The sequence below is a fragment of the Takifugu flavidus genome, chromosome 2, assembly GCF_003711565.1.
Source record: "Takifugu flavidus isolate HTHZ2018 chromosome 2, ASM371156v2, whole genome shotgun sequence".
NCBI lineage: Eukaryota > Metazoa > Chordata > Actinopteri > Tetraodontiformes > Tetraodontidae > Takifugu > Takifugu flavidus.
The window spans coordinates 3,155,410-3,176,957 of record NC_079521.1 but is presented as its reverse complement, the minus strand read 5'-3'; the positions used below and the strand labels follow the sequence as shown (position 1 = coordinate 3,176,957).

Below are 21,548 nucleotides of genomic sequence, written 5' to 3'. Positions count from 1 at the left end.
GGACTTTTGTTCTTCTTTTTTCCTCTTTTTAGCAAAGTTGTTGTAGCTTTTTGCACTGTCATCTTACAACATATCTTACAGCTGCTGTTTTGCTTGATTGCACTCTGCAAGGCCCCTGCAAGAAACCTAAATACATTACAAAAGTACCTCCCTGCATTTAAAGACGTGCTGGATGCAGCCATATAAAAAAAATAATGACCTTGTAACAATTAACATTAAGATGCAGACTGATTTCCCATTAGTAGATTAAGGTATCACTGTTGGCCACTTCACAGTCTTTAAAAGAGGTGACAATGCAACCAGAAAAACATCCCCGGAAAATTAAGTTCCTGTAAAGGTTCCTAAGAAGACACTTTGTGCAAATGGGTTTCTACAACTACTCAGTATGAAAGCATCGTGCTGAACTAACAGCACGTTCGGGGTGTATCCTGTCTTTGCCTAATTGACACTGGGACAGCCTCCAGCCTCCCCCAGCCCTGCATAGTACACTATAAGTGGTGATAGATGATGGATGATGTGTAATTTTACAAAAAGAAATTAGTTTTTAAACGTTTAATCAATGACTGGAAGGGGACTTTAACATTAATTTGCTATAAAAGTCCACTCTCATATATTTTCAATGTGTAAATGGAGCCGTTCCTAACAAAAAAAAAGCTGTTCCAGGACCAGGCAAATCTCCAAAAATTAAATCCATCCATCTTCTGTAACATTTTCTCATTGTGCAGTTGTGTATTGATCTGGGTGAAGTTCTGCAGTCGGGAATAATACACTTTCCATTGCACACTTCTGACATTCCTGCACTATCCATTGCCTCAGCCACCCATCTGGAACAGAGAGGTGAGAAGCAACATGATGGTGGCTTTTATTGACATGTTAGCTCTGTTGTTAGCATATCTGTGTTTATTAACTGAATGGGAGTCAGCTGAAGATTTGTTATGAGGAAAGAAAGGCTACTCTAATCTTTGAACAATTCAGGATTCCCTTTTTAACTGAACATTTATTATAAAAAAAAAAAACCTTCTATTGTGTTATAAGCTTTTCTGGGGGTTTTTGGGGTTTTTTTGAGTTGTAGTGCACTGTGTCAAACCCCCAAAAATGGGTTTGATTCCCAATTCTGGTCCTTCTGCAGCATTTTAAATGTTTACTTGAGTTAATCCAGTTTGGTTTTGGGCGTAAGTGAGTGACTGTTTTACCATTTCTTTGACATTTGATGATGTCAAAATACTCCGTAAGGTTAGAGTCTGTTTTTGTTGGTACGTTTTCTCGGCCACAGCCTGAAATGATTTATCCATCCGTATGGCAAAGATAAGAAGATCCTCTGTTCCCTCAGAATATCCTGTACTGTTGCTTTGGAGTTGTGATAAGTTCTTTTTTAAAGAACAGGAGAAACCTGTCTTTCACTATGTTTTACAAGAAAATGAATCACTGTGTTCCTGAGGTGGGTTCTGCTTCCTAGACTATCTTACACATTGATGTTTCATAAATACTGAGTGAAAGAACCTTTTGTTGCTTCAGCAGATTGGTAAATATTAGCCCAGAATAATGGTCTTCACACAGCAGGCAGATGTCTCTTTCATTTTGTACAGATTTTACACATTTATGGTATAAATAGAGGATCCATCTCCTGAATTTTGAACATTTATTTAAACAATAATGGTTTTCCTTATTCACCCTTGGCCACCTGATGGTAACTGCTTTTATTTTCCTCTTGTAAATGTCTTTTACCTCTCTGTTCCGAAGATGATTTACTGTATATTATGCCTATTTGCTGCAGTAATACTTATTATTGAGTTGTCTAATCAATGAGAATTGAGAACACTCTGATTAACTTCTATTATTTCAGTCATTATTTAGTCTTGCAGGTCATCTTTTTTCTTCTCCGTTCACCGAGATGCAGAGAACCTAGTGTCAGCATTCATTTGCAGTACATTAAGATAAGACATGTGCAGAAAGAAAGCAACCAAGAAGTAATCAGCCCTTAATCTGGTCCAAATCCTAACTTGATTGTTTGGATGGAACTGGCTACTTCACTCATGTGATTGCCTGTCTCCTTAAAAGTGTTTGGTATATTTATAAATGGACGGGTGGACGGAGCTACAAGCACAAATTTTGTGCTCCTAAATATTAATTTTGTCAATAAACTCCTAATTTCTTCAAATATTAATAGAGTCCATACTAGAGCTTTACCCAAACTGTCGAAAGTTGCTGTCAGTTTTGGCAAAATGTCACCTACAGGTGAGCCAGCTTTAATCCGTAGAGGTTTTTCTCCTCTTGAATTTGCATTTCAGCGTTCTCCAGCCCAAACTAAAGTCGGACCAACCCCGGCTAAGGCAGGTCACGATAGGCGTTGATTTCCTCTCACATTAACCGGTTCCAGTAACTGTCGGCCTAGTTTAGGGACCGTGTTACTGTCTCACCATTTACAATCCTCGCCGTCACATAAATATCTCATGAGGTGCCATCATTTCCTTTCCCCTCACATGAGGCACAAATAAAAACCACAGCCATTAACTCATGCATGCCTTACAAGCTCCATAAACACTTAAAAACCCACACTGAAACCTCACTGTGGTCAAGTTGCAAACTTCAACCCAAGACATAAAAGCAGCTGGTCAGCAAATGGTCTCAGCCCTCCACCTTCTCTCTGCATCAGCCCTTCTTTTAACCAACACCACAGTGCTGAGCTCTGGACTTGTGGCCTATAAAGAGGTTTAGGTGCAAACAAACAGCCCATTTAGTAGCATCTCTTCTCCATTTAGGCCATCATTATGGCCCTAAAGGCCCTGGCTCAGCACTGAATTATGAATTAAGTTGTCAGGAGAGCCTCTGCTTATGAGATGAGGGGGTCATTTAAATTTAATTTGAAAAGGGATTCTGTTAAGAATGTATGCTCAGCAACCTCCTGTGGAACTTCTCCATCAATGTGAAAGAGAGGCTGTTACTGACAAATACAAATCGAATAAAAAAACGGTAGAAAAACCATTAACAAGCATGATGCACAATCAGATAATAGCTATAAGACAAAAACCCTGCTAAAGACAGCATTGCCAGTCATTTTCAGAGGTGCAGTAAATTCCTCTAGCTATTTTTATGTTTGGCTCAAAGCAGCTCAAGTTCTGCTGAGCACAGTTTATAGTCTCACCCCTGCAGTTATGATGTTAGCCATCAAGCTGGAAACACTCGAAAGAAATGGCATATTTGGTTAAAAAATTCACCAAAATATTTCCTGCTGAGAAATTCGGAATCAATAGTCGGGTGTAACGCTATGAAACGGGCCTAAGATCACAAATACAGCAAGTTTGGGGCGAATCAAGTTAAATCTAAATTCGATGGCTCATTGGCCGCACTGAATTTAGTAAATTATTGAATTGACAGCATTACATCTGACAGAATTTACAGGAAGCGACTTAATTAAGAATTTATCCTAAAAAGCATGGCAGCTATTTAAAAAAGATATTTCATATTAAACAAGAAAACATCAAAACAAGTAAAAACTCTTGTTAAAGCGGCCTGAGGACTTTTTCCATATTTAAGTTGTTCTAACTCTGTGTGTGTGTGTGTGTGTGGTGTGTGTGTGTGGTGTGTGTGTGGTGTGTGTGTGGTGTGTGTGTGTGTGGTGTGTGTGTGTGTGTTCTTGTACTTGCTGAGTTCTAAAATTCGCATACTAGCAAAGTTTTTTTGGCTGGTCCTCACAACTTCAGAGGACTGTTTGAAGGTAAAGACATGATTAAAATTGGCTTTAGGTTACGGTTAATATTGGGGGTGGGTCAGGTGGTTCAGGTATGGACCTGGGGTGCATTATGTCTATGAAAGTCCTCACAAAGGTAGAAGTGCAAGGATGTGTGTGTGTGTGTGTGTGTGTGTGTGTGTGTGTGTGTGTGTGTGTGTGTGCGTGCGTGTGTGTCCAATTGACTAGATTTATGGGAGGCAAGGACATTTTAAAAGTCCTCACAATGATAAACATACAAACGTGTGTGAGAGGGGGGTGAGATCTATAAAGACTGTATAGAACTGATTTCCTGCTCCCAATCATGAAGAAATATGATAAGTATATCAATTATATCCAAGCAGTGATCATGTTAATGCTTATTACTCACAATTGCAAACATTATGACAACGAGTTATTTTTACATTTTTCTTCATAATCAATCATTTGATGTGTTTAACTATGATTCTTGGTCATATCCTGTATTATAATAAAACTTGTATCAAATATTTGGGGCTCCTGAGATTATCTAATACTTATTCATCCTTTAAAAATTGTATATGCACGCTTGACGTTTTTCATTATGAAACATGGCACATGATCAGAGTGAATCATGCATGTAATTATTGTCCGTCCCTTAAACACACTGACTCTGACAGATCACTGCTCCAAACTAGTTACCAATTTCTTTATTTTATTCTCTTACGTAATGTTTTTTGTACCAGTCAGGCCACTGAACGTGCACACATATATTCTGTATTCCATGTCGGTGTTATTTCATATATTAATATATTTAATATATTTGTTCAAATTTAATTTGGTTTTAAATTCGTGTGGTTTTTTCTCACTATTCTGTTTTGCAGATTATTTTTATTTCAAAACAGTTTCAAAAAATTAAAAAGGGAGGGGAAGTATAACCTGTGTGTGTTTTCCACTTTCTATTTAGCCTGTTTTCACTGAAAAACATTTAGTTTGATCTTTTATTTGCCAAGAATTTTTTCCAGCCCTTCAGGAAAATCTTTCAGCTCAGAGCCAGATCAGCATTTATTAACCAATAACCCTTCTCTAAACAAACTACCAATTGCTCTTAATATTAGTCATTTCATTGTGGCACTACCCTGTAAAAATTCGTGATCTGGCTTTTTGTTCCCGTTCAGGGACCGGTGTTGTGGCATTCACCAACAAACACCGTGACACGGTGGAAGGTCGGCACATCCTGCATCCTGGCTCTTCCATGCTACACTGCTCACTGCCGCGATGTTTGAGGGCTTTTAAATTACAACAATGCGTTGCTGCAGTGTAACATTATTTCATCCGTGAAACAATTGTGTGTACCAGCAGCCATCTTGGATGTACATAAATGTCTGTATGAGGGTGGAGAAGCACGGACAGTAAGAAAGGAATCATAGATGAACCTCCAACAGTTGACACTTAATTCTCTAACAGCAGTGACTTGCTGAAGGATGCGTTAATAACATCACCATCTCCCAGCTCTGCAGTGCCTGAAGTACAAATTATCCTGGAAATATGAAAAGAAATTTTAATAAGTTGTGATATTAGGACAGTTTGCTGGTTACATTGTGCGTTTTTGTGTGCTTAGTGCATAAAAATGTGCATTCTGCTTGCATAGAGAGGAGGTCTTTGGGGATGTGAGGACCTTTTGACTGGTCTTTACTACTTCAAAGAATTGATTGTGGGTGAAGACTTGGTTGGAAGGTTGAGGTTAGGATAACGAGGTTAGTTACAACGTTAGTTAGGGTCAGGATGCACTATTTCTATGAAAGTCCTCAAAAAGATAGAAGGTCATGTGAGCATACACAATTTTGTATATGGATACTTGACATGTAAATAAGTTGGATTTTGTCAGTGCACAGCACTCACCTTTTGGGGAGGGTGCTGGAGTCTATTCCAGCTGCATATGGGTGAGGGCGGGTGCACCCCCGAATGAGTTCCCAGCTCATTGCAGGGCCCCATGTGAGTATTCAAGGTTTCAGTTGCTTTGAAGGTGTCCTGGCACCACCCCAACCCCCCACCCACTACCACAACACCTTCCACAGTTTGTCCGCAGTGAACTGAGAACCATCCACTTCCCAACCCTACAAACAGCTATCACCGCCCTTGCTTGGGATGTACGGTATGTAAGGGGTGGCATAATGCATGTGGGTGCCCGATGGCATCTGGATGTCATCTGCCATGCTGCTTTGCAGATTGCGGATGATGTGGCATTTTCTCATTATGAGTGCCGGCCAGAATTCGACTCCCCTGGTCTTTTTTGCCAGATGTTAGGTCCTAGAGGAACAGCTGCGGTCACTCTGATCCCAAGGGATGCTGACGAGAAGTGCTGCCAAAGCAAGGCCATTCAGCGTCCCTCAGGGACCATTGATCGTTGTTAAAAAGGTCTTTGGAAGGGGATTCGTCCCTTCACAGATCACTGCCAACAAATCACTCAGAAATCGATGAACATGCTGTGAGTGCGCACACGCATGATGATATCCTTTATCCAAGATGCTGGTACGTGTACCTGAACCCAGTTCTGCTGATTTGGCTGGGCGATTTGATTTTGTGTCAGTGGTTGCCTGACTTTCAAGTCTCTGTGATTATATCGAAATCAAACACCTCCTCATTTCCTCATTATCATACAGCGTTAAACCAGGAACATGTTCCAGCCTTCGCTCCATATGCTGCCGCTGACCTGGAGGTGTAATGATGCTCCAGTCCAGCTGGTGGATGTGGGTGATCCTCTGACCCCAGCAGTCACTCAGACGGCCCTCATACAGGAAGTTGGGGAGAAGTACTGCTGTGAGGAGTTGATGGTGATGAAGGAAGTAAAGGTCAGCACGTGGGTCATCTGTCCTGACACTGCGCCATCTTACCATGGGGAAGGGCATGACCTCAACCCTCAAGCTGTCCATTAGCACTGTCTCCAACTCAATCCCACCTCCTACTTGGATGCCTCATTTGACATCAATCCTTGCTGCATCCCAGCCCCCAACAAACCCACACTGCAGTCTGCTTTGGACTGACAGCTCTTAGGAAAGGTGAAAGAATCTGGCATGATACGGAGGAGGTGGCAGATCCACATAGTGAGAGGAAGAAAAAAAAAGGATTCACCCTGCAGCCTAGAGGTCTGGCTTCAACACGCAGGGCCTGAGAATCTGTAGGTGTTTATGTTAAAGGGGTGAAGCAGAGGCTGAAGAGGTTGAGTGGAAGAACAGAGGGAGAACACACACTGAAGGTACTATTACTAGTAGTAGTCGTGTTGCTTGTGCTGATTTTGTAAATGTATTCAAGAAAAAACCTGTACATGGCCAAGGATGATTTCTCTGATTTTTGGCGCATGTGGAGGAAACATGTTGGATGATGATTGATGGTGGCACCGTGCTGCGTGTGTCGTGTGTCAGGATGTGCTTCCATGACACATCTCTGCAGCCTTGGCTGTGACTTCACAGTGACTTCTGTGACATGTGACATCACGCTTGAAGGGGAGATTGGTTTGATTGGTTAAATGCATCCAAAACAAAGACGATGAGCCCAAAATTTTGAGAAACGCTGCATAATTCTCTCTAGAGAAAAGCGCACAGTTAATTAGGTGACGTTTGCACAGTTAATGTAGCCAAAAAATGACTGAAATGCCACTCTAGATGTAGGGACGGAAGGGAAGAGGGTGAGAAGGAAGGAGAGACGGAGGTGTGAAGGACCAACGCACTCCTCCTGCAGAGTGTAGACCGGGACAGGAGGCATCAGGGGGAGCGTCTGCCATCTCCAACTGTTCCATCCTAACGATGTCGCACACATTCGCTGCCTTTGCGCTAATACATGCAGACTGACTCGCGCTAGACGTACACAAGGCAGGAACAGCCAGGAGTCAAATATGAAACATTTAATCAGCTGATTTAATATGGCTTCAACTACAGATGCAGCATCACAGTTCACTAACTCACTGCTTTCCAAATCCAAATCATGAATTTATCGATCAAGAAAAATGGAGGTGGACTGTGAAGCCTAACATTTGTCCTCTCCAGAAGCGGAGCTTGTTAAACAGCATCTCCTGAGCTGTTTTAATTATTTTTTAACGTTTTATTGGAGGACTAGTGTTTAATGAGTTGCATGTTCATGTTCCACTTCATAGGCGCCGACCAGGTATAACAAACTTAAGTTTGGGTTAATTACTGTTCCAAGTGTGTTGATGTGTAATTTCTTCCTATTATTTCATTGTGTATAAACCCTATATTGTAAATCTTCCTATCTTAAGAAGAGAAAACAAATGATATGGAGAGAGGAGTAAATATTGACACCTGCAGTCCGTCAAATTGGATCGTTTGTAGAGATGTGGATGATGAGTGATTATGACACCGGCCTTGATACCTTGACTTCAGTTTTCATTCACGACGCCTATGTATGCAAAGATTATCAAGGTGTTGTGATGCGTGGGGATGCTTACTGAAGGCCTCTATGTTGACAGCAAAAAGCCATTTGGATTTACCTGATATGTAATTACAGTGCAAGCCAACATTATGTACTCTACCACAGATTATTGAGCGGTGTATGAATAGACTAGATTAACAATAAAATGGGTGGTGCATTATCGTCTGTCAAGAACCTCGGCTCAGGTTTTGATTTCTGTTATACGTCTGCCCGAACACAAACACTGCAGCTTTTTGATCCTGGAAAACGGGTTCTACTTCAAGGGTGCGCTTGTGATCTAAGATAAAGTAGTTTATCCAGGAGACGGAAAGCACATCTCTGCTGCACCTTTCAACCGCCGGGTCGCCACAAATCACAGGCCCAACATCATTGCGTTGTTAGATGTTCTCTGCAATTGTTAGATGTTCTCTAAAAGATGTGGCATCAAGTGCAGTTCGAGGGTCAAAGGACAGATATATATTCACTGTCAACAATTCTATCTATTTATAATGGCTGTTGGGTTGCTAAATTTTTATTGAGTCACACTTTGTTTCATTTTTTTAAATTGCTTTTTTGCTATTTTTTCCTTTTTTTTGGGCTGTCTGGCACATACAGTGACAGAGCTGAACTGAAGATCCGGGTTTTGAGCTGCCTGTCACAGAAAGATCGCCAGGTAAGAAATATGGCACAGTGTGCGGCACTGCATGATGGGAGGATGAAAGTGAGGAGGGATAGTGGTTAAGGTGCTTAATGTGGTCTGGCTCGGCCGGGATCCATAAGCCTTCATCACTGCCACACTCCTTACCTGCATGTTTCAGAGCTTTATTATATGCTACATAAAGGGCCTGAATAAGCCCATTTATCAAATGTTTTGGTAAGCTGCAGTGAATGATTCGCCTGGTTACATCCTTCTCAGTCTAATCATTTGCATAAAACTTAAAACAGCGAGTGTGTGTGCGTAAACACTGCTTGAGCTGGGGAGGGAGGGCCTGTCCTCTCTGCACTCTCCAAACAGCAGTGGCCTGTTTCCCACATATGGCCTCCATCAGCCAGAGGCGGCCATTGTTTCTGAGCTTCAGATGATTCAGACAGGTCAGAATGGAGAAGTTCAAGCTCTGTTGGTGTGTTGTGTTGTTGTGTGCACATTCACAGCAACATCGACTCTCTGCCAGCAGGCACAAATCTTTCACTGATGTACGGAGAGTTACGGTTTTGCAAAACGGAGCACATATAAGCTCAAGGTTGCTCAGGGTTTCCTTCAGGTAAAAGGCAGATTTTCCTGCCACTGTTGGATGTTTGAGGGTCAGACTCTGGGTAAAGCACCTAAAGACATGATTGTAACAGACTCTATATAAATAAAGTTGACCTGAATACACATACATACTGGTTAAAAGCAAACATGTTATAGGATTAGATGGGATTATAAATGTAAAAGTGCGGTTATTAGTAGTATAAGTGGTATTATTTAGCCAGGTTGTTTGTGTAAAAATGTGTGTTTGAAGTACAAGTGGAAAGTGCTGTGTGTGTGTGTAGGATCTGTGTGTGTGTGTGTGTGTGTGTGCGTGTGTGTGTGTGTGTGTGTGTGTGTGTGTGTGTGTGTGTGTGTTTAAAGAGGGCCTTATTTAGGGCAGATATGGGATATGTTTGCTATGGTTCTTCTGGTTATCAAAACAAAAACTGACTTTGAATTTGGCCATTTGGGAGACAGTTTCCAGACGTGATAGAACGCTCGTGTTCTTTCTGCTTCATACAGCTGGACCTTTAAGATCAGTCCATGTACGTTTAGCATCTTATGGCAGTCTTTTGTTGTTGTTTTGATATTCTGGAGGATGTGACTTGATTACCACATTGTAAGGAAGGCATATTAGTACAGATAAGTTTAGTCCCTTTTCCTCCTGTCAGAGACATGCGAGTGATAGCACGCACAGCTCGTTTCATATGGATCGGAGCCCTCCAGCTAATGCTCTGTGCACTGAACTTCAAAGGATCATAAGAATAAGGTTAAAATTCAGCTTTAAAATCAGTTTGAGTCCGAATGAGGCCAGCATGAATGTGAAGGTGTTGCAGAGCTGTTACAACCTCTATTATATAGTACATGCTACTGTTTACCAAACGCTATCAGCCGCCTCCGAGGCGCCTCGTCTGCGGCATTTACCGTCTCTCTATTACCCTTTTCAGTGGCGAAAAACTACGAGACCTTTCTGTTGACCTTTGTTATCCCGGTGCTATCATGTGGTCTCTAATTGGATGAAGAAGGAGACTGTGGGGCAGCCTGCAGGAGCAGAAGGAGGAGGTGAGATACTTTACTGAGGTCTATATGTGTCAGCCTCTGCCTTTGGCGTGCTCTGTTATTGTCTGTGTGCAGTATGTAGTACCTGATTCATGTGCATTTATTCTCAGAAATTCTGCTCACAGACACAGAATAATAAAAGCATTTCCTCATCAGTTTTGCACAAATGTCAGTTTCCTCCTGCAGTCACAGTGGTGTGAACAGGTCCCCACTAGTTGGGTTTATTTAAAGGTATATATTTACAGATATTAAAAAGTGAGTGTAAAGGTCAGAGGTTGCCTGCACTGACCAGTAGAAATCTCAGTGCAAGATGCAGCTGTAATCTCCTGTTATTTAGGGATTTGATTCACAAAGGGAACCAAAATAAAAGCCTCAATCTTGTTATCAACAAAATACAATGGGGTTTGAATCCTTCTCAAGTAATCAGATAATCTGATAAACCAGTAGCGGAAACATTTCCCAGCACACTGTAATGTACTGAAACACAACATTCCGACATCTCCCCTTTTGTCCAAAAATTTATTTTTTACCAGCACCCACTGTTTCCTTGGTCTGATGTTATTTACCGTCTTCTTCTTCTTCAAGTCCACATTTTTGACTTTCTGGACAAAGCCGTGCAGGACAGCAAACAGTGGAGCGAAAATCTAGATCACCAGCAGTTTATCAAAAACGCATGTCTCCAAACTTTCAGTGCAACAGCACTGAAAAAGTTCTCAGTTGAATTAAGCCAACGCTTTCTCTCAAAGGTCACCATGTAATTGAAAATGGCGATTGTACTTTTTAAGGTTAGCTGATTGGAATGACTCCTTGTTTTATGATCACCACTACTGAACTCAGTATTAGTCCCTCCGTCATCTACAGAATCCACATGTGCACACTGGTGTCATGTGTCTCACACACACTCACTCAAAGAGAGACCGGGGACACACACCTGAGATGCACCCAGCACCGAAAACACTGAAAACATTGTCGTAAAATGACAAATGAACCTGCCCCGAACTCCAGAATTGCGATTGAGAAGATGTTCCTAGAAATAATAGTTTCATTAAAGCACAGAGAAGAAGTGCACTGAGCAGAAACTCCTGATCAACTCTGCGAGGTGGCTCCCTGCAGTTAAAAGAGGTGAGATGAGTTGGGGTCTGATGTGACATTTCAAACGTATGATGAGCAGCAATTAGTAAAGGAAGGGCCAGCGTTGCAACATTTACCGCCGCTTTTCTTCTGAAAAGCCTGAACCCAGACGCCCTCCACTGTTAAATTAACCCCTAAGTGCTGCTTTCAAATAATCCTACTGCGTTTGGCTAAATGTCAGAGCCTCGTCGATGAAAACATTGGTTGAGTCTTTGCAGATCAGGCAGAAAGAGAACAGGTCCACACTGACCCCTCTGCGTAAAAGAGCCAACTTAGTGGCTCCTTATGATCATGGCTGGCGATTGAGATTGCCTGGAGGCGTCAGACCAGTGTTAACGTGATCAATGTTGAATGCCCGAAAATTTCCACGAGCTCGTCGCTGCGGTTTCATCGGTGTTGAAACCGAACTCTCATATCTTTGAATCGCACTGCGGAGGGTTGCTATGATGCTGCCATGTTTCTGTCTAAACACACAAAGACAGTCGACTAATGACTGAAACACAATATAAGTGGCGAGACAAATGTAGCGCTTATCTCTGCTCCACCACTAAACAAAAGGAGCTCTCTGACCTTATTGTCTTACCAGGGCCGCATAATTATCCACAGCGTGAAATTGCTGTTACACGCTAAACCCAGAAAAACTATTATCTGTTCCTCTGCTGCGAGCAGCATTGTTTTGGCCCTTGGTTACCACTGTTATACTGTGATGAGCTGGCGGGGACGCCTGCGTCACTGCCCAGATTTCCATTTGTGAATTTGCACACTTTGGGCGATGGGATATGAAGGTGGCATCATGTGACCCGGGGATGAATGCTGATCTGTGGCAGGCTTATCTTTTTCAAATGGAGTTTCTTTTTTTAACCGGGGCCTCTCAAAATGCTGTTGCTTTTTTTTTTTTGTTCAAAAAATTTCAGCATTTATCTCCAACCCTGATATTCATGAACTGCACTGGTGGATTTCAGGCTGTTTTTACAGCTCTTAAGTGTTAAATCAGACCTTAAACTTGTGAATACACCCCTGATTGATCTTCAGACGCCAAAATTGAATGAGGAAGATAAACACAAACTCTAAAAATGCCCTGTGTTAGCTTGCGCTGACCTTCACATCTTAAGTGGGATGACAGTGCTTTGGAACGCTGAAAATAAAGACAGGCGAGGAAAAAAATAATCTACAACATTAACTCTTTGTCCCCGCGGACAAAAATAGAAAGAACAGAGAGAGTGCTGAGGATGGGTCAGGAACATCACAACGCTGTTACCTAAGACAAATTATCAGAGCTATTTCGTCGGAACATTAGCCAGCAATGATGGATATTTCCCTTGTAAAGGAGGAGCGAGCCAAGCTGAGCAGAAAAAGCTCTCTGCAGTCCCCCTCCGAGGTCAGAACACAGGCCTGATTACTCCTCAGTGCTGCAGGACTGCTGGTGCTTAAACACTGCCATCTACTGTCAGACATGGGAAGCTGCAGCAGCTGCTGCAGATGTTCCGTCCACCCACACACACGATACAACCAATGCTGCAGCCCCAACAGCCGAGTGGTTATACCTGCCAGGAGTACTGCTAAACTCAAACAGACTAGGTTTTCTAGATGAACCATTAGCAACTATTGCCTGACTGGACTGGACATGAACCAATTGCACAATGCACCCAGCAAGCGTTGAAACCATAGAGCTGAATAAAAACAATCTCTCTCATATCTCCGGTCCAAAAAAAGGTGTGTGTGGGGTTTTATACTTTGGATTCTGTAAAAATGTGCTTCTACAGGATGGATCAAATCTGTGTTCATGAGGGGATGCATCCATTTTCCTCTCATTCTGTCTTTACTGGAGTGTTTCTTTCAGCTATTTTCTAAATTTAAAAATGACTCTCTTTACAGAAAAGTCCCAAATTTTGTCTGTGATATGCTGTGAAGAGCTTTTAAAAGCATTTTAAAATCACTTTAGTATGAATGATAAAGTTTCTCAAAAAGGTTGTTACCTTTAGGATGAATGCAGAGAAGTTTAATGAATTCAAATGAGGTCTTAAAGTGTTTAAAGTAACGCCTCACACAGAAATACTGAGGTTTCTTCTCTTATCTTTGGTGCTCTTTATCATCCTGATGGATTTACAATGAGCTCTTCCTGCCCTCTCTCCAACATCACGGATACTAGATTGCATTTTGCAGTGCTGCTCAAGATGCCAATAGAACACATTTAAGGAGAATTTCTCTCCAGAGGAGATGATCCAGTTACTCGGAATAATCCACAAAACTCAATATTGGCAGTTTCATGAAGCAACTATTGAATCTCAATGCTGGAAATGTGTTTGTGACAAATCACTTCGGAGCGTGAGTGAAAACATTTATTCACACAGAGCAATGATGAATCTTATATTACAGGATGACACACAAGCAACTGGAGACTACTCATAATATCAAGCGAGCATTCACTGATCAATGAGGAAGCGTTCAACGTTCTTCATGTACGCTGGTTTCAGGTAGCCTTCTAATTCACTTTTCTTCAGCCACAGAAATGGTTTGTTTGTGCTTGCTGGGGGGGCTCGATGTGACAGAACAGCCTTGAAGAAGAACACTTTCATTCCAATCAGGCTATCTGTCCGCGCACCTTTGGGCAGTTTGTACTTGTACACCCCGCAGGGGGCGTTGCTGAGGAACGTGGCCTTGAAATCAGCTGCAGGAGGAAATAAACAAGCTGTTAATTCACCCAGAGACAAGAGCCCGTGTTCTTAAACTGAGCACAACACAAATTAAATGTGTCATCATAATCAGGTTTTTCCTCTTCCGCTATAGTGACAAAAAAGAGGAGGAATTAGTACATATTTGTGTCATTTAAACATGGCTTCAAGACGCTACGGCGTGGCCGCTTTACAGATTCCCGCGTAAGTCTGACAACATTAAAAATGGCTCATATTAGACGCTTTAAATAAAATCCTTCACCAAATGACAAGCCTTAATGTCAAGCGGAAAGTCTTAATGGGGAGTGATTGATTAGGCTGGAACATGAAAGGTTCATGAGCAGCGCGGAGAAGCTGTCTGCTGTTATTTAACATCCTGAAGGATGAGCAGAGACTAGCGCCACTGCTACAATACGACTGGTCAAACTCTGCAAACGTGGATGAAACTGTAAAGAGTCTCTTGTTGCAATTGAAGCTGAGTGTTCTCAAAGTACCAAAGAGCTATTTTAGGTTAGATCATACTCGACTTATCCAAACTGGGTCACGGTTGCAAAAAAATAAAAATGATTTTGCTAGTAAGAAACGCGAAAGCAGCATGTGAATAAAAAAAATATATATATATGTGTGTGTGTGTATATATATATAAAATATATTGATTCAAATATATTTTGAAGCATCTCTGGTGGAACAGAACACACAGGTTTCCCTTTGAGAGAGCATACTAACACCACTCTTTCCACCTCAAATCGCCAGTTTTTCCAGCTTGTTCTGTCAACAGACAGTCAAAATTCCTGTACAGCCGAAACAGATTTTTACGCTGCAGCCATCACATCATTAAACCAGTAACGCCAGTAAATCGTTACAACATGCACAAGCATTTTTACTTCTACATCACAATGTTCTAAAAATCAATAAGCACACTAACCCAGACCGCCTTCATTTGCTTCAGAAACAGCTAACAGAACTTTGGAAAAACCTGTTTGGGAAATAAACTCATTGCTTAGTGTGGAATGGTGCACTTATGTTGCCCTCTAGACGGGTCCAATTGCATTTTAAAAAAATCCTGGCCTTTGACTAAAATTTTATAAACTTAATCTCTGATTCATCCATATTAAAATGATTAAAAAGGGACAAATTGACACCTAATGAACTACAGATCTGGGGACTGGTCCTTCGCTCACCCCCCCACCTGCTTGTGCTTTTGGGAGAAAGCAGGCAACAAATTCAATCACATCTTCCCGACTTGGTCTCAGATGAGGCGTTAGATTGTTGTGAGCCAACATCAACGTGTAGATGTATCAGTTTCAGTTTGGGATAATTGGCAGAGGCTCACGGCATTAGCGGCTGCAACAATAACAACATAATAACAGTCGGCTTTATAGCGTCTGATACACAGATGGCATCAGGTTTGTATTTGCAGATAGTTTGTAATGGTCTTTAATTTAGGGCCAGACAAAATATGCATGATAAACTGACAATTTGCAGCGAAACTTTGTGTGCATGGATACGACCCAAGAGGCTCGTTACGGTTTATGAGATGACAATGGCTCTTTCCTACAACATACAAAACACTTCTTGGATGCGTCTCTTCTCATTAAGAGCAACTAAGATGCAAGAAGAAAACAGGAGGGAAACTTGGCTATAATTTAAATAAAATGAGATCTGACACTAGAAAGACTTCAGCCAATATGGTTGCATTTAGTGGCTCATTTTTTAACATTAATTATTAAATCAACATTGGCTTACGGGGTCCACCGAGCATTTACACAGCTATAATGTATTGTGAAGTAAAAACAATGCAGATGTATAAAGCTCAGCTTTGAGAGTGCAGTTAAAAACATGGACATCTGTGTTTGGATTGGCTGCCACCAGCTAGGAGGAAAAAAGCACTTTCATTTAGCACACAAGGGAAGCGTGACAGTCATTGTGAATCGAAAACAGGAAATTACTGAGTTTCTCTTCACGGCGACTGTCCCCAGGTAACAGTGGAACCAATGGCATAAACTGTAAAAACCTTTAGCATGTTAGAAAAAAAGAACCCTGCTGCTGCGAGAAGATAGAGGCACGAAATAGAGACAACTCATGACGTGCTCTCAAATTGAAAATACTCTGGTGTGTGTCGATGGGTTTCCCCCGGCAACCGTGACAATGTCAACTATTGTGAAATTGTAAGTTGTGACAAACTTGTTACTCATTTTATTACATATCAAAACAGTCTGTTACCAGAGAGGGAGGCGAGGGCTCTTTCAGCCGTCTGCCGCAGGGTTTCTCCTTCCTGCCACTCGCTCTGTGGCATCAGCCACAGCTTCTTGTCGCCAACCTGGTGCTCGGACAGGAGGAGCAGCGAGTCGGCCATGCAGCGCTCCAAAGATGTCAAGTCTTTTTCCGCGTCAGCTGAAGGGGAAACAGAGCATCAGCATCTCCACGACGACGAAGGCGCTTCCGTTTTTTGAGAAAAATTTGCATACGCTTTGGAAATGTCGCAGGAAATAAAATGCAAATTGGGAAGTGCTGGAGTGAAGAGACTTTCTGAATGTCAAGAAAATCTAAAACTCCTATTCTGAACTTTATAAAACTCATGCCTGTAAGATAATATCCCTGAACCTTTATAATATAATGACCCTTTTACTCTCTTTACTACTTGACTCACCTCAGCTCTATGAGGTTGTGACCACCGGGGCTGAGATGCCAAGACAGTAATATCGATACAACAGGTAGCATCAAAACTCAGGTAGACCTCCCACTCACACCGTCAGGCACAAACAATCTGCCTACACCAAACAGTCACTGCTCCTTAAGCATAAACACCTTTAAAATAACTACCCACATTCCTCACATATGATAAACTTTGCCTGACATCTCAGGTGCCAAAAGCATGAAGACCTTTGTCTAAAAGGTCAGTCTGGTTTACAATCGCAGGAAGAAAATCAGAAACTCCATTGTGCGCTGCTAAAAAACACGAGGGAGACTTTAGGGTCAAAGAGAAGAAGATTCTCTGGAATATCTGGATATTCTGCTGGCTGCAGCTGTTTCTGGAAGCTGTTTCTAAAGGTAACATGAATGCAGCAGTATTCAGTAAAACAGCTGAGGTGAAATTTCAGTTTCCATCAAGACAACGACCCAAAGTAAACAGACAACGACACAAGAGGACGACATAATATGGAGAGTCAAAGCTTAGATGATCCAAGCGAAAATCTGTGGCAGGGCATGAAAAGGGACGCCTAGTCCCCGTCCAAGGAGAGGGAAGAATGAGGAATGGTTCCAAATAGAAGTGTCAGGATGGGCCCGAGACAATGTTGATTGTTTGTGAGGCATTGGACAGTCTGTGGCTGTGCTGCAGCACAGTAATGTCCTGCACAACTGCGATAGCAGCCAGCTTAGTTAAGCAGCATTTGTTAGCAGTGGGAAAGCAACTGAGACATGCTGACGAGTACAGGAGAGCAAATCATGTGACCTTGATTGCTGTTTTTGTTCTCATTTGCTGCAGGTTACACTTCATTCTGACACAATGGCGATATTCATATCCAACATTCCCACCCGTTCAAACAGTTTATCCATCCCTCATACTGACCCCTGACCCGTGGGGCTGGCTCAAAGTTTTTCAGCTTCTGTTCCCACATGTCTTCCAGATCCTGAGACAGCACAATTTCCTGGCCTCCACGGCTGTCTTCTTCATCTGAGTCGTAGTCGCCTGCCTGCTTTCGACGTAGCCTTTCCACATCTTCCAGTAGCCGCATCTCATGGTCAGAAATTAAACTTTTCTCCAACTCCATCTACCAGGACAATGTAAGTGTTAAATACCCTAGAGGCTACAATAATTACGCTAACATCTCAAATTTTGATATTTCAAGATAATAGTTTTAAGTTAAAATAATAATAATAATAATAATAATAATAATAATAATAATAATAATAACACCTCTTGTGAAAAAAATAATGAATCTACAAACCTGCTGCAACATCTCCTTGAACTGCTGCTCTATTGGGGAGCATTTCGCTGAAATGACCGGAAGCCTTTGCAGACACACAGCTGCCAGTAAACGCCACGGAGAGGTTACTTTTTCTATTACACTTCTGGTTTGCAAGGTCTGTCGGCAAAAAGATGTGCTGAATCCCTGGCAAAAAACATTGTTTTTAGACCATGTCCTCCTAAATTGAGAAAGAATCGGTATCACAGCCCGACTCGCCATCCTTTTACAGGGCGCAGCCATCTTTTTTGCTGCGTTCATGGTCTCTTCGGGAATTAAAGTACCCCTTGTAATAGCCCGTAACGAACCAATGTTTTTTCAAAACTAAGCATTCTATATATGATCAAAGTGGAACGTGTAAATGTGAACTCCAGTTTATTTGTTTAATATTAGTTTATTTGTTTGTTTGAGGCAGAATGACGATCACAGAAAAGTATCAGTTCGGATGTTGCGTTATCTACGATGTTTTTCAAGGCCACATCCCCGTATTTTTGTCCCACAATTCTTTGTAAAGAAAGGACGAACTATTCGGAATAAAAATGGGGGTGAGCGTTAAAGTAATATAATAAATATAGACATTTTAGCATGCATTTACTCACAAAATAATACATAGGCTATTAAAATCAACTATATCAAGAAATACATGATCAATGTTGATACCATTTTGGACTGTATTTGCAGTAACTATTTTATGGTAACATTCGCTTCCCTCAAAGAATATTACAGTTGTCTGGTCTGAATCGCAGATCTTCAATGTCACGTTTGTTGTTTGTGCTGTATGACAGCGAGTTAGTTTGTAAACCTATTAAACATGTATACATTAAACTGCACATTGATTAATTCTGTGAGTAATGTATGTCGACAGCTGACTGCATCCTTAAAAACAAACGGAATGTAAGTATCGCTAAATGGGTACTAGCATCCTTGCTAGGCATTGGGGAACCATGCTTCGAGTTAACATTTAATTGCAATGAAAATGACTTTTTATTTGATAGATGTGCAACTTCTGCGTTACAACGAACATTATCCAGCAGTGCTGTCAGGCTGCACGACACCAAAGAATATGCCACAACATCCGTTGAAAGTTCAACGTTCAGGTGAGTAAAATCAGCGTGATCTCTTCATACCAGTCAGTTTCTGACACAATTTTCCAACATTGCTTATTATGAAATATTAAAATTACTTTTCTGCTTTTAATACTTCAGCCAGTTGCCTCCACTTCCTGGTCAGGACAGTCCACTGAGATGGGCAGGGAAGTCGTTTGAGGAGTTACCCATCGCCCACATTAAAGCCACGTATAACAAGTGAGTATTTAGATTTAAGTTAACTGTTATACCCATCAGGATATCACTGACAGCAACTGTCTATATTTGTAAAACGCTCATTCTTTAGCCAACTGCATGTCGCTGCATCCAGAACAGAACCAGTTAACATGGAAGAGGCCACACTGATAAACGAGAATGGAGAGCAGTCGACATTAAACATATGGCGGAATCAATGTAACTGCAGGAACAAAGATGTCACTAATGTTTGCAACACATTTCACACTTAAAATTGGCATTATAGGCTGTCTAATTAAAGTGATTTTAGTCCCTCTTGTCTAAGGAATGAACAAAAATGTTAAATATTGTTTAAAATATAAAGAGTAGCTTACAGGACATTAAGTAGAATCACATTTGGAGAATTTGCTCAGATCTGACCTTTTCTGTCTAAAATCTAAGGAAATACTTCACGTCTTGTCAAACAGCCGTGTCGGTTTGTGAAGTAAAGGGTTTCGATGCATTACGAAATGGAAGATTTCATCAAGTGCCCTGTTGTTCACCAGCACACACATCCAGGTGACAGACAGTGAAGGAAAATCGATGGTCAGGACATCCTGTGGAACAGAAGGTTTTCGGAACATCAAGAAATCCACCCCTATTGCTGCTCAAACGGCCGGCATCTCAGCCGCTGCGGTAATTTCTTCCATCACACTTCTGGCTTGTTTTTAAAAGATGAGGCTTTTGCAACAAATCTCTCAGTTAAGTTCATATTCTCCATCATCATAGTTTGGAGGATTTTTTTTTTTTGCCAATAGAATGGCTATTTTAACAATTTGGAGCATCGGGTGCTGTATAAGTGAGATAGTCGGCTGAATTCTGCCAGTTTAAAGTCAACACTAATGGGCTGGTGGGCAGTCCAGTCTGTTTTTCAGCTGACCTTCCTGCATGTTTGCTACTCTCTTCTGGCATCTGTGCACAGTTCAGCGCTAGTAATGGAATGTTTACTCTGATTTTTTATTTTCTATGGTGTTTGTTTTTGATTAGTGTGATAATACTAGAGTTTAACTGCATTAAAGGTTCTACTCTGGCTGTTCTGATTGATGGAGTCTGTCCTCTTTGTGTCTTCATTCAAACAGAAAGCCACAGCGAAGGGATTGTTGTTTGTTCGCGTGGTTATCAAAGGCCTTGGTCCTGGACGCTTGGTGAGTTGAATGGTTTGCGACTCCGGTTCCCACCATCATTATGGGTTGTCATTTTATTCTCAAATTATACACTACTTAGTCATTTTGTGCCAGTTCAATGACAGTCGAAGTGTAGCCAACGAAAATATTAGATAATTATGGGTCCTTTTTTTGTCACTCTGTATTTTGAGAATTTTAGTAATTGTGTACGTGTTTACTTGTATAGAATGGAATGATTTAAACCTGGAGATAACAGTCACTGTGCTGAAGATTTGGTTAATCAGTTTAATAACCCAATACTAATAAAGGATAAACTCAATTATATAGTTGAAAGAGATCATGTTTAAAAAACTGAATCCATTCAGATCGTTTTTCAGCGGGTTAGTTTCAGCTTATTCATGTTTCAGGCAAACTTTTTTGAAATTTGATAGAAAAAGAAATAGTATTTGCCTGGTGTAAATATTCGTAAAAATCACAGCCAAACGTACATTTAAAAGAGAGGGAATAAAGAGGATTGTCATTAAAAACAGAAACCCGTCGAGTCTTTTGCTTTCTGGATGAACAACCATTTTTCTGTTGTGCAGTCTGCAATCAAAGGCCTCACGATGGGAGGGCTGGAGGTGGTATCGATCACTGACAACACCCCCGTGCCTCACAACGGATGTCGCCCACGCAAAGCCAGGAGGATGTGACCCCCCGCAGCGGAACGAAGCCGCTACGTAATGTGCTAATAAAGTGTTTTGTTGTCTCATCCCTGGCTCTGCGCTGATTTTACACCGTTGGCGTGTGGAATGAATTGCAGATGGTGTAAATAATGAGCATCAAGCAGGTGTCTCAACCAGCTGCTGTGATGGCTGACACATAAATAAATCTCCACTCTGACCGCAGGCACTCTGATGTTTAATAGGCAGCCGTTGGTACTGCGTGTGGGGTG

The 21,548-nt window shown here is 41.5% G+C and overlaps 2 protein-coding genes and 1 long non-coding RNA gene across 3 annotated transcripts; 2 read left to right on the top strand and 1 right to left on the bottom strand.

Annotated features, from left to right (window-relative positions):
• The first annotated feature begins 7,941 nt into the window (after positions 1–7,941).
• LOC130521503 (uncharacterized) lies at positions 7,942–10,555 on the top strand. The gene is made up of 2 exons (XR_008949348.1): positions 7,942–8,783; positions 10,289–10,555. It is a non-coding gene; the product is annotated as an uncharacterized LOC130521503 (long non-coding RNA).
• Positions 10,556–13,856: 3,301 nt separating this feature from the next.
• mrpl46 (mitochondrial ribosomal protein L46) lies at positions 13,857–18,447 on the bottom strand. Its single transcript, XM_057019048.1, has 4 exons — positions 18,154–18,447; positions 17,775–17,976; positions 16,427–16,597; positions 13,857–14,199 (listed from the first exon to the last, which is right to left on the bottom strand). The coding sequence occupies exons 1-4, from the start codon at positions 18,430–18,432 to the stop codon at positions 13,955–13,957; spliced, it is 897 nt and encodes a 298-aa protein (XP_056875028.1). The 5' UTR covers positions 18,433–18,447; the 3' UTR covers positions 13,857–13,954.
• A 378-nt stretch (positions 18,448–18,825) lies between these two features.
• Positions 18,826–21,365, top strand: mrps11 (mitochondrial ribosomal protein S11). The gene is made up of 6 exons (XM_057019072.1): positions 18,826–19,065; positions 19,167–19,268; positions 19,377–19,475; positions 19,997–20,126; positions 20,570–20,635; positions 21,199–21,365. Exons 1-6 carry the CDS (start codon positions 18,983–18,985, stop codon positions 21,304–21,306), a joined length of 588 nt encoding a protein of 195 aa, XP_056875052.1. The 5' UTR covers positions 18,826–18,982; the 3' UTR covers positions 21,307–21,365.
• The last annotated feature ends 183 nt before the right edge of the window (positions 21,366–21,548 follow it).

Bases quoted from the DNA above. Each gene is read 5' to 3' on its own strand.
- mrpl46 (XM_057019048.1), bottom strand. From the start codon at position 18,432: ATGAACGCAGCAAAAAAGATGGCTGCGCCCTGTAAAAGGATGGCGAGT. The intron at 17,977-18,153 runs GTTTGTAGATTC...TTGTCCTGGTAG, and splicing joins TCAAGGAGATGTTGCAGCAG to ATGGAGTTGGAGAAAAGTTT. The intron at 16,598-17,774 runs GTCAGTATGAGG...TTTCCCCTTCAG, and splicing joins GCCAGCCCCACGGGTCAGGG to CTGACGCGGAAAAAGACTTG.
- mrps11 (XM_057019072.1), top strand. From the start codon at position 18,983: ATGTATACATTAAACTGCACATTGATTAATTCTGTGAGTAATGTATGT. The intron at 19,066-19,166 runs GTAAGTATCGCT...TTTATTTGATAG, and splicing joins TCCTTAAAAACAAACGGAAT to ATGTGCAACTTCTGCGTTAC. The intron at 19,476-19,996 runs GTGAGTATTTAG...GTTGTTCACCAG, and splicing joins ATTAAAGCCACGTATAACAA to CACACACATCCAGGTGACAG.